The following is a 12,466-nucleotide window of genomic DNA, read 5'->3' as shown; positions in this document are numbered from 1 at the left end:
GAAGGAGGAAAGAAGGAAAGAAGGAAGGGAGAAAGAAAGAGAAAGAGAAATGAAGGAAGGAAGAAGAGAGAAAAAGAGAAAGAAAGAGAAAGATGAGGAAAGAAGGAAGGAGAGAGAAAAGAGAAGGAGAAAGAATAGAGGGAGGGCAGGAGGTAGGAAGGAAAGAAGGAAGGAAGGAAGGAGGGGAGGGAAGGGAGGGAGGGAGGGGAAAGAGAGAGAAAGAAAAGAGAGAAGGAGAAAGGAAAGAAAGGAGAAAGAAAGAAAGAAAGAGAGACAGAGAGAGAGAGAGAAAGAAAAGAGAGGGAGGGAGGGAGGAAGGAAGCGAGGGAGGGCGGGAGAGAGGTGGCAAGTGCGTTTATTGCTGGGCCGGGGTGGACAGGGCAGTGCAGGGCGGGAGGGGCGCTGTCATCCTCTCATGGAGATCTGATCTCGGGGCGCGCGTGCAGGAGTCTGGTCCTCTTCCTCCGCCTTCCTGCAGCGTCACAACGCCAGTGTCGGCATCGCAGACAGGAGAGGAGAGGAGATGTCCCCAGCTTGGTGTCCCCTCGCTCCCTGAGCCAAAGGCAGCCACGGGTTACCGGGCATGGAGGCTGGGGAGTACGTTGCTCAAGGGCTGGGGTGGTGGGAGGTCATGGGGGTGTGGGGTGTGGTCAAGAAGTAGGGGTCTCTCACCTGTGGGAAGCTCAGCTGGCCATAATATGCTTCACGAAAGCTGGAAGGAAAGAGAAAGTGAGGGTCAGGGGGTCCGACTAGGCAGCTAAAGCCTGGAAGTAGGGACCCCATAAGCCCGCTCCTCAGGGGAGCCCCCATCCCCGCTGAACCCACCTTCGTAATTGATGCAGCCATTGGAGTCCTCCTGTCCGGCCATCAATTTCTCCACCTCGTCCTCTGTCAGCCTCTCACCTGGCAGGGATGGAAGGCTGAGTCAGCACTGCCCAGAAGTGCGAAGAGATGGATGGATGGGTGAGTGGATGGATGGATGGGTGGATGGATGGATAGATGGGTTGATGGATGGGTGGGTGGCTGGATGGATGGATGGATGGATGGGTGGGTGGGTGGATGGATGGATGGGTGGATGGATGGATAGATGGGTTGATGGATGGGTGGGTGGCTGGATGGATGGATGGATGGATGGGTGGGTGGGTGGGTGGATGGATGGGTGGGTGGATGGATACATGGGTGGGTGGATGGATGGATGGATGGATGGATGGATGGATGGATGGATGGATGGATAGGTGGGTGGATTGCTGGATGGCTGGCTGGCTGGCTGGCTGGCTGGCTGGCTGGATGGATGGATGGATGGATGGATGGATGGGTGAGGTATGGGTGATGGGTGGGTGGGTTGATAGATGGAAGGATGGATGGGTGGGTGTATGGATGGGTGGGTAGGTGAGTGGATGGGTGGGTGGGTGGGTAAGTGGGTGGGAGATGGATGGGTGGGTGAGTGGCTGGGTGGGTAGATGGATGGATGGATGGGTGGGTGAGTGAGTGGGTAAATGGGTAGATGGATGGATGGGTGGGTGAGTGGGTGGGTGATGGATTGGTGGGTGGATGGATAGATGGGTGGATGGGGGTATGTGGGTGGATGGATGGATGGGTGGGTGGGTGGATGAGTGGATGGGTTGATAGACAGATGAATGGAGGTCCCTCGCGCACCCCCCCACACCCCATGCTCCCAACAACAGTATCATTCCAAAGCTCATAACCATCATTTTTGGTCAGTTATGGACTTGTGTGTCTCGCGCTTCTTCATGAGAATGCCACCCATAGCTTCCTGCCCACCAATCTCTGCAGTATCCACCCACCCACCCACAACCACAGAGACTAGCACAGGGCTTTATTTTTTTTTTTTATATATATAAATGTTTTTTATTGTAAAAATACTGTACATGGGGGTTACAGTTACATGAGTAAGATGAGTACATTTCCTATCGTGCATTGTTACCTCCTCCTTTGTTTTTTCCCCTACCATCCCTTCCCCAGCCATCTCCCCAATTCCTCCCTCCCCCCACCCCATTTTTTCTTGAAAGCCAGACATAATGTCACTGACAAGCAGGATGAATTCTAAATAGTTCCTTGGGGATTTGGTGGTATAGCACAGGGCTTTAAATAGTAGTCACTCAATAAATGTTTGCTCTAGGAAATGTGGCTTTTGAGGAGTAAGGAAGAACTGGAGGGTGGATCAATAAGCAAGAGGTACAAGTCTGCCATCCTAGCTACTCAGGAGGCTGAAATCTGAGGATTGTGGTTCAAAGCCAGCCCTGGGGCAGGAAAGTACCAGAGACTCTTATCTACAATTGATCAGCTCCTGGGTAGAGCGCCAGCCTTGAGCAGCAGCAACAACAAGCAAGCCAAGGGAGAGTACAAGATCCTGAGTTCAAGCCCTAGTTATGGGAAACAAAATAAGAGGCCTCCTCCAGCCCACCCAAGAGCAAATGTGAAGCCTTCTCAGCCACCTAGAGCAATAGGGTAAGTTGACTGTGATTTCACCTTCCTGTCCCTGTCCTGCTTTTGGTTCTGTTGCTGGGATTACAGGCATGCACTACCATGCCCGGTCCACCCGCAACACCTCCCCCAATGACATCACTGCTGCCTACCAAGGAGGGGATTGGTGGGAGGGGGGAGGAGAGCAGGGCTCACCCAACGTGGCCAGCACGTGGCGGAGTTCAGCACCCATGACAGTGCCATTGCCTTCTTTGTCGAACACTCGAAGCCCCTCTACGAAATCCTCATAGGTGCCCGTGTCTTTATTCTTGGAAATATGCTGGAGCATGGGCAGGAAGGTTTCAAAGTCCATCATCTTGGTGTTGAGTTCTGCCGGGAGAGGGAAAGAAATCCAGCTATTTATTGGTTTGTTTGGTCCTGGGACTTGAACTCAGGGCCTGGGAACTGTCTCTGAGCTTCTTTTTGTTCAAGGCTGGCATTCTACCACTTGAGTCACAGCACCACTTCTGGCTTTTACTGTGAATGTGGTACTGAGGAATCGAATCCAGAGCTTCATGCATGCTAGGTGAGAGCCACTGAGCCACCTTCCCAGCCCAAGGGCTGGGCTTCTACTTGTGACCAAAGTATACACAGCCAGAGGACAAAGAGAGAAGGAAGTTGATGATCACTCAGAAAAAGAGACAGAGGCACAAGTCATGGCATTAAGCAGGCTGGGAAGACCAGGGTGGCTCACGCCTGTCATCCTAGCTCCTCAGGAGGCTGAGATCTGAGGATCACAGTTCAAAGCCAGCCCGGGAAGGAAAGTCTGTGAGACTCTTCTCTCCCATGAACCACCAGAAAACCAGAAGTGGCACTGTGGCTCAAGTGGTAGAGCACTCGCCTTGAGCTGAAGAGCTGAGGGACAGCGTCCAGGCCCTGAGTTCAAGTCCTCTGTAGGACCAAAAAAATAATAATATCATTTTATTTGGACAATGTTACCCCATCTCTTGCTCTCTCCCAGTTTTCCCCTCCCATTTGCACCCACAAGTTGTATAAATCCATTTTCAATCAAGGGTCCAATGGATACCATTGCTGCATTGGTTTGCCCTTTGTCCCCCCATTTCTGTGCCTCCCCTTAAACTCCCAAAGACTTATAAACAAACAAACAGAACAAAAGGGAAAGAAAACAAAACCAGCCTGCTTGCTTGCCTGCCTTGCTTTCTTTCTTTCTTTCTTTCTTTCTTCCTTCCTTCCTTCCTTCTTTCCTTCCTTCCTTCCTTCCTTTCTTTTTTGGTTGTGGGGCTTGAACTCAGGGCCTGGGTGCTAGCGCTAAGCTCTTTTGATCAATGCTACTGCTCTACCACTTTGAGCACCACTTTCAGTTTTCTGGTGACTCATTGGAGATAAGAGTTTCACAGCCTTTCCTGCCCAGGTTGGCTTTGAACCGAGATCCTCAGATCTCAGCCTCCTGAGTAGCTAGGATAACAGGCGTGAGCCACTGGCGCCCGGCTAACATAATCTTTCTTATTCTTTCTAATGGTACCTGTGTAAAATTCCATTGTGTCTATTGTAGGGCATCTGGGCTGTTGCTATAAGTTGGTTCTGTGAACAGTGCAGCAAGGAACATGGATGCACAAGCATCTTTGTGGTCTCCTGGCTTGTGATGTTTTCTGGGTAGAGATGCCTGGTCTTCAACTCGAATGGTGGAAGAGGAGGTTGGGAAGGGAGAGGGCCGGGCCAGGGTGGGTTTTCCCTGGCTGTCCCATCCGTGACGCAGACCCACTGAGGAAAACGTGCAGTCCCAGACTGGGTGGCTTACCTTCCTGTTTCGGTTTCCCCAGGACACGGAGCACCTCGGCTTGCGTGGGATTCTGCCCCAATGCCCGCAGGACATCTCCACACTGCCCGTAGGTAATCTTCATCTCGCCCTTGGGGGTGCGGTCAAACAGCATGAACGCCTCCTTAAATTCTGCCAGGAGAGGGTGAGGAATGAGCTACAGTGGGCACTCTCCAAGGGAGCTCATCACCCCCATTTTTGCCCACACCACTGCTGGGACCATCTTCCCCCCAACTCACCTTCGATCTGCTCTGGTGTGAACTCGATCTGAAAAATAAAAGAGAGGGACTCAGGACTGGGAAGATGGTTCAGTGGTAGAGTGCTCGCCTTGCATGCATGAAGCCCTGAGTTCAATTGCTTAGTAGCACAGACACAGAAAAAGCCGAAAGTGGCACTGTGGCTCAAGTGGTAGAGTGCTAGCCTTGCACAAAACAAGCTCAGGGATAGCACCCAGGCCCTGAGTTCAAGCCCCAGGACTGGCAGAAAAAGAGACAGACAGACAGACAGACAGACAGACAGACAGACAGACAGACAGACAGACAGACTCTAAGCAATTAGCTCTAAAGTAGGACCAGGCTTTCTTACCTCCTGGTCACTCAGAGCTAAACAAGCATCAAGCTGTCCCTCGGCCTATTTCTGCTCTAGCATCTTAGCCTCTACCACTTTTTTTGTTTTGTTTTTGGTCAGTCATGATGAGGCTTGAACTCAGGGCCTGGGCGCTGTCCCCCAGCTCTTCAGCTCAAGGTGAGTGCTCTTCCACTTGAGCCATAGCGCCACTTCCAGTTTTCTGGTGGTTCATTGGAGATAAGAGTCTCATGGACTTTCCTGCCTGGACTGGCTTTGAACTGCGATCCTCAGATCTCAGCCTCCTGAGGGAAGCTAGGCCCATGGCCTGCTGGCCAGCTGGTGCCTGACTCCAGATCTAATTTTAGTCCCTGCCGTCACTCTTCCCAAGGTCAAGGACACACTAGGGATGTGACTGCCCCCCCTCTGATTGCCACTTCTCCCCCAGAGTCCCTCCATTCCTCCCTCCCCTCTCCCCCCCACCATAGCATCCACCTAACTGTCTTTCCTGAGACCTGCAGGATTTAAATCTCTCTGCCCTTCAACTGGGCCGGGAGTAATGGAAGGACCCAGAAAGAACCCCAGAAGAGAGATGATTGGTCACCATGAGTCTCACCAACTGAGCATGAAGATGAAAACTTTTGACCTGGGTTTTGGGGGGGGGGGCAGTAGGGATCAGGAAGCCACACACACCTCCCAGGGCGCATGTGCGTTCCTGGACAATGAGACCTTTGTGGTCCCATTTTCATTGTGCTGGTGACTCAAGCCTGCAATCCTAGCTCCTCAAGTGGCTGAGATCTGAGGATGGTGGTTCAAAGCCAACCTGGACAAGGAAGTCCATGAGACTCTGATCTCCAACGAACCCCCAGAAAACCAGAAGTGGCGCTGTGGCTCCAAGTGGTCGAGCGCTCGCCTTGAGCTGAAGAGCTGAGGGACAGCACTCAGGCCCTGAGTTCAAGCCCCATGACTGACCAAAAAAAAAGAGGAAGAGAAGAGGAAAAGAAAGCAAACCTGAGGGAGGCAAAGGAATATGGCCGCACAGATGGGATTCGAACCTGTGTCTTGAGAAACAAGGGTAGGTGCCTGTGGGAATTGACTCATGACCAAGAGGAAGCGTGGCCCGGATGGGGGTAGTAGCTCTTGCTGGACATGCAGGGTTTGGGCAGGCTCCCAAGGTTGGCCTCTGGGGACGTAGCCAGGGCAGCAGAGTGGCCACTGGCCAGCTAAGAACCGGGAACCGGAGCGGTGAGGATCGTGCTGCGTGCTGATATGTGCATATCACAGGTGGCTGTCACAGCCTCAAGTTTAGACTCTGGGGACGATTTTTCCATCCAGGAAAGGTGCGGGGGGGGGGGGGGGATGGCTCCTGGGGTAAACTGGGCCACAGCTCTACCACCAGCTTCCTGCCTGACTTTTCAGGATTTCCCTTTGCAGCCAGCCGAGTGCCTCAGTTTCCCCAGCTGAGACCTTGAAGAGGTTCTACCAGCTCTGAGCTCAGTGATCTTGGCAGGGTGAGTATTGATCCTGCCTGGGCAGGACTCCCCCTTTGCCCCCCCCCTTCGCCCCACCCCATGCCATCTTAACTCCTTTTCTGTCTACCCTAGGATTATTAACTCGGGACTCTCCGTCAGACAAGACTTCCTAGCCACCAAGAGACTGTGGGAATTCCACCACGACCGGTCCTGGGACTTGAACTCAGGGCCCGGGTGCTGTCCCTGAGCTTCTTTTGCTCAACTCTAGCGCTCTACCACTTGAGCCACAGCGCCACTTCTGGCTTTTTTCTCATGGTGTGGTCCTGAGGACTCGAACCCAGGGCTTTTGTGCAGGAGAGGTGAACATTCTCCCCCGGAGCCACCTTCCCAGCCCCTTCACTCACCTTAATCTTGGAAGCATCAAATTCCACTTCTTTGGGCCGGTCAGGCTCTGGCGCTGGAGCCGGGGCAGGGGCTGGAGCAGCTTTAGGAGCTGCCTTGGCCTCCTCCTTCTTTGGCTCTGGCTTTTTGGGGGCCATGGGAGCTCAGGACACACAGGGCCTGGGGGAGAGAAGAATGTAAGAGAGCAGTTTGTGGGGTGCGGTGACCCTGCGGGCTGGGCCTTTATCCTGCTTGGACACCTCCTGACCCCAGTCCCTCCCCGCCCCCCACAGTGCACAATAGGGACAGGGCTATAAAAGGACATTGGCTTTGCTCAGGGGCTATTTTGGGGCCTGGGGAGGGCATTGTTCAGACCCAGGAGTGAGTGGGGGAGAAGGGAGGGCTGCTTCATTCCTCAGTGATCACCTGTTGGGGAGAGGGAGGGGGGAGGGAACTAGAGGCAAACACACACACACACACACAGACTTACACAAAAACATGCACGCATGCGCACACAGGCACACACAAGTATGTGCGCATGCGCGGATGTATAATAGAGAAGCGTGCGTGTACACTTGTATAAGCATGCACACATGCAACACACAGAGAAGCATGCAAGCCTATGCACACACACACTTGTTGTACACACGTGCAGGCCTGCTGCACAGATACAACACACACAAAAGCACGCACACATCAACACTGATGAAGGCTGGCTCCAGCGTGTACTGTAGTGTGGTGGCAGTTGAGACCCGGATGGACCACTGAAAGGCACTCTTTTGAGTTAAACTCTACCCCCCACTCCGGGCCTAGAACCGCCCCCCCCCCATGTGTGTCTGTGGTCTGTCTGCGTCCTGTGTCCCAGCCCTTTTCTTCCAATGTCTTGGGTAGGGTGTGGGTCTGCTCCTCTGTGTGTATGTCTGGCGTGTCGGGTGTGTAGATGCTGGATGGGGTATGTGTGAGTATGGCGGCCGTCTCTGAGGCCCTGTTTCTCAGGACGTTATGGATCTGGGTGTTTATGTCTGGGTGTTTATAACGCCTAAGCGTGAGTGAGTGTCTGGTCATGGGCGGCAGCTGTCCTATTTAAGGGGATCTGTCCTGGGGTCTCCAGGAAACCCCTCCCCATTCCTCCTCCCTTCCCCCCCCAACCAAGTGCCAAGAGAATGGCCCTCAGCCATCTTGACAGCTACCAACTCCCTCAGATAGTGTCTCAGGTTTCATTCAACCTCTGGCTTCCTACTACTGCCCCTCCCTATAGCTCCCAGTCCCCACCCCCCCCCCATTTCTTTCCTGTAAGCCTCAAGGCTTAGCTCCCTTCCAGATTGCAGCCTTCCCCCCCCCATCCCCCTGCCCAGATGTCTTCCCCTGCTTGCCATAACCCAGACTCAGCCCCTGGGGCTCGAACTCAAGGTCAGGGCACCGGTCAGTCCCTGAGCTCTTCAGCTCAAGGCGAACGCTCTACCACTTGAGCCACAACGCCACTTCTGGTTTTCTGAGTCATTTATTGGAGAGAAGAGTCTCACGGATTTTCCTTGCCCAGGCTGGCTTGGAACCGTGATCCTCAGATCTCAGCCTCCTGAGTAGCTAGGATGACAGACGTGAGCTACTGGCCATCAGTTTCCTTGTACCCCATTTTCTAACACATTTCCCAAGGTCCCTCTGCCCATGCTTTTAGTTGGGGGGTGGGGGGGAAAGAATCCAGGGACAGCATCCAGGCCCCGAGTTCAAGCTCTAGTACTGGCACGCACACACACACACACACACACACACACACACACACACACACACACACACACAAGAGGTGGGGACATCTTGCATGCACATTGGGTTCTGTTCTCTGCCCCAGTGTCTGTGCTGGGGTACAGGAGGAGGGGGGGAGTTTAGGGGATAGGAGGAGGGGAAAGGATGTTCCTGGTTATTTTTAAGTGCCTGGAGCCTTTGATAGAAACATCAGAGACAGCTCCCCACCCCCACCCCACCCCACCCCTCCATACCCAAGAGAGTTTTCTCAGTGTCGAAATCCAAAGCCAAGCAACAGGCCTAGACATGCTATCAAGATAGCCCTGTCCTCAGGCCCAGGCCCTGGTCACCCCTTTTCCCCCATCAATTGAGCCTCAGTGACTAAAGGAACCAGCAGCCCAGAGTTAGAATCCTCTCCCCCCTCCGCCTCCCCCCCCTCACACCCCCATATATACCCTCCAACTCCCTCAGGGAAAGGAGGGGGGATGGAGCCAGGAACACATTCCTCTCTTCATCTGGAGAGCAGGACACCCCACATCTGGAATTCTGACAATATCCAGCGTTTTTTTGGGGGGGATGGGGGTAGGGGAAGAGAGGGGGGAATATGTCACACGTTTTTCACTTTTCTTCCAGATGGTTGGCCAAGGTATTGAGAACGAAGAGATGGTGGGAGGCGGGGAGGGGGGTGGGCTGGAGGGGGCTTCAGAGAGACCGTCAGAAATACCACAGAAGGAGAGGAGGGGCAGCCTGCCAGGCGGGGGTTTGGGGGGGCAGACATACAGGGAGACATCTCTAGGCAGTGTCTGAGCCTCACTCACTGATCCTCCAGACAGCTTGCCTCTGCTTAACCCATAGTTCACAGTGGCCCCAGAGACTCCAAAGGCACAATCAACAAAACACTACACACACACACACACACACACACACACACACACACACACACACACACACACACACACACAAAACGAAGGAAGAGAGCCAGGGCTCCTGCCAGTGGCTCATGCCTGTCATCCTAGCTGCTCAGGAGGCTGAGATCTGAGGATCACGGTTCAAAGCCAAGCCTGGGCAAGGAAAGTCCGTGAGACTCTTATCTCCAAACCCAGATGAGGCTCATCTGTCCCCAAGCCCACCCAGCCACCTCCTGTACCCACCTCAATATTTATGTCACTTGTTCCTACCATGATTGCCCGCCCCCCTCCATGGTCTACCTAGACTTGACTGTGATAAACAGCCAGCAGGGGGCGTAGGAGGGATGGGAACAGAGCTCCTGGCCCCAAATCTCAACCTCAGATCCCAGGATCTTAACCCAGATCCCAAACCCAAATCCTGAATGTCTAAACCCTAACTCAGAGACTCGGGGTTCACGACTTGAATCCTGAACTCACAGCACCCAGACCCCAGAAGTCCAGAACTGAACTCCACACTGGGGAATCCAGACTCTTACATAAAATTCAAGATTGTCACACTTAGACACGAAGTACAGGTGCTGGCGCTGGTGGCTCACGCCTGTCATCTTAGTGATTCGGGAGGCTGAGTTCTGAGGATCGTGGTTCAAAGCCAGCAGGAAAAAATCGGTGAGACTCTTATGTCCCATGAACCAGCAAAAAGCTGACAGTGGAGCTGTGGCTCAAGTGGTAGAACACTAGCCTTGAGCAGAAAAGAAAAAGCTCAAGGACAGTGTCCAGGCCCTGAGTTCAAGCCCCAGGACTGGCATACACACACACACACACACACACACACACACACACACACACACACACACACACACACACACACACACACACACAATCACCAGGCACTGGTGGCTCACGCCTGTCATCCCAGCTACTCAGGATGCTGAGATCTGAGGATCATGGTTCAAAGCCAGCCTGGGCTGGAAAGTCTGTGAGACTCTGATCTCCAATAAACCACCAGAAAATTGGAAGTGGTACTGTGGAGAAGAAGAAGAAGAAGAAGAAGAAGAAGAAGAAGAAGAAGAAGAAGAAGAAGAAGAAGAAGAAGAAGAAGAAGAAGAAGAAGAAGAAGAAGAAGAAGAAGAGGAAGAGGAAGAGGAAGAGGAAGAGGAAGAGGAAGAGGAAGAGGAAGAGGAAGAGGAAGAGGAAGAGAAGGAGAAGAGGAGGAGGAGGAGGAGAAGGAGGAGGAGGAGGCTAGCACCTAGGCCCTGAGTTCAAGCCCCAGAACTGACAGAAAACAAACAAACAAACAAACAAAAATCTAACTCTTAAATCCCAAGACCCTCAGGATTCAAAGCGATACCCCCAGATACACAACTCAGGACCCAGAACCCCAACCTTTAAACTCACAATCCAACACCTTCATAATGGCCAGAATCAAAAGCTCAAGGCTTGCTAGATGGGCAGTGCCCAGTGCCCGGCGTGGCCAGGTTGGCAGGAGAGAAAGCAAACCAACAGAGGTGGAGGGGGGGCCAGCCTCTGCCTGGCAGACCTCCCTGAGAACTAGCGTTCAGATGGCACAAAGAATGTCTACCATCCGAGCTAAGCCGACTTGGGAAGCTCCTAGTACAACGGCCACAGATGTGGCGGGGGGGGGGGGGGGGAGAAACGAGGAGACACTTGGCTGTTTTGGGGGGGCCCAAGAACCAGAGGCAGGAGCGGAGGGTAAAGTTCCCATATGTCTTTGTTATTGTCTCCCCACACACATACACCCCCTTTTTGTGCTCCCCCCCTTTCAGCCACAGGCTCCTCAGGCTTCCTTGGCCTGCGTCCTCCTGGCATACAGCCTCTAGGCTGGGACACGGGCCCATGCTTCCCGGAGGAGTTGAGAACGCGGCCTGGGCCAGACCCAGAACCTTCGAAATAGGTCAAATGTTGCTATACAGTAGCTCCTTGGGCTCCCTGTCATGCATACAAACTTCTATAGGGGAACGGGGTATCTGACTTCAAATTCCACCCCCCCGCCCCCCAATAAGAGTTAGTAGTCCTTGGCTGGGAAGGTGGCTTAGTGGTAGAGCCTTTGCCTGGCATGCAGGAAGCCCTGGGTTCGATTCCTCAGGGCCATATCCACAGCACAAAGCCCAAAGTGGCGCTGTGGCTCAGGTGGTAAAGCTCCAGCTGTGAACAAAATAAAAAGAAGCATAGAGAAAGTGCCCAGGCCCTGAGTTCGAACCCCAGGACTGGCAAAATAAGATACAATAATAAAGACTTGGTAGTCCAAGCAGTGGTGATGGGCATTCCCTCCCCAAAACTCTAGGCTGAGGTAAGGATGAGGAGAAAGATTGATACTAGATAGGTAAATATCGGCATCCGGTCAGGAAAACAAAGCCTTGGCTCAAAGTCTGATTCTAAGGAAGACTTCTACTTGGCACCAACAGGATACAAACCTGCTTCCTACAGATACAGTCCTAGGCTTGCTTCCTTTTTTTTTTTTTTTTTTTTTTTTTTTTTTTTTTTTGGTGTGGTCGTGGGATTTGAACTCAGGGCCTGGAGGTTGTGTCCCTGAGCTCTTTGGCTCAGGGGCGAGCACCCTTTGATCCACCGCCATTCCACTTCCTGATTTGCTGGAAATTCAGTGCAGATAAGCATCTCACAGACTTTCCTTGCCCAGGCTGGCTTTGAAGTACGATCCTCCGGATCTCAGCCTCCTGAGTAGCTAGGATGAACAGGCGTGAGCCACCTGGCCCTCCCAGCTCCAGGACTTTGAGAGATGGTGCAATATGTCTCAAAGGAAGGAGCTGAAGAATTTCATCCTCTTGGTGGCCCTGGGGTGGGGAGGGCTGATCTCTATTTTCTCCTGGCCTCAGTTTCCCTCTACACTAGCCAATGACAGGTAGATGATGGTAGAGGCCAAGGAGAATTTCTCCCCCTGTATCCCATCTTTAGTGACCCCCCCAACCCCAGCACACAAGCTCAAGCCAAACACAGGGCCTTTCCTTTTGCCACTGCACTGACGGGGACCAGAGGCTCCAACCTTGTGGTTCCAAGGCAGGGGGGGCTGGGGGGGCGGGCGGTGGCAGAGCTGGCAGACAACTCCTGGGTTTGGCCCACGGACCTATAATCAACTCCTGGACCTCTGATCCCGGCCCAGGACT

The 12,466-nt window shown here is 53.2% G+C and overlaps 1 protein-coding gene across 2 annotated transcripts; it reads right to left on the bottom strand.

Annotated features, from left to right (window-relative positions):
- Positions 1-339: 339 nt before the first annotated feature.
- Positions 340-6,912, bottom strand: Myl3 (myosin light chain 3). 2 transcript variants are annotated; one of them, XM_070017559.1, is made up of 7 exons: positions 6,702-6,912; positions 4,501-4,528; positions 4,244-4,393; positions 2,641-2,814; positions 826-903; positions 673-712; positions 340-472 (listed from the first exon to the last, which is right to left on the bottom strand). In XM_070017559.1, exons 1-6 carry the CDS (start codon positions 6,834-6,836, stop codon positions 684-686), a joined length of 594 nt encoding a protein of 197 aa, XP_069873660.1. In that variant the 5' UTR covers positions 6,837-6,912; the 3' UTR covers positions 340-472; positions 673-683. The 2 variants fall into 2 exon arrangements, with proteins under 2 accessions (XP_069873660.1, XP_069873659.1); XM_070017558.1 differs by having other exon boundaries at positions 340-552; positions 6,702-6,911.
- Between the last annotated feature and the right edge of the window lie 5,554 nt (positions 6,913-12,466).

Source organism: Dipodomys merriami, unplaced genomic scaffold (assembly GCF_024711535.1).
Source record: "Dipodomys merriami isolate MVZ:Mamm:240054 unplaced genomic scaffold, mDipMer1.0.p SCAF_125, whole genome shotgun sequence".
NCBI classification, from domain to species: Eukaryota; Metazoa; Chordata; class Mammalia; order Rodentia; family Heteromyidae; genus Dipodomys; species Dipodomys merriami.
This window is presented reverse-complemented; position numbering and strand designations above follow the sequence as displayed.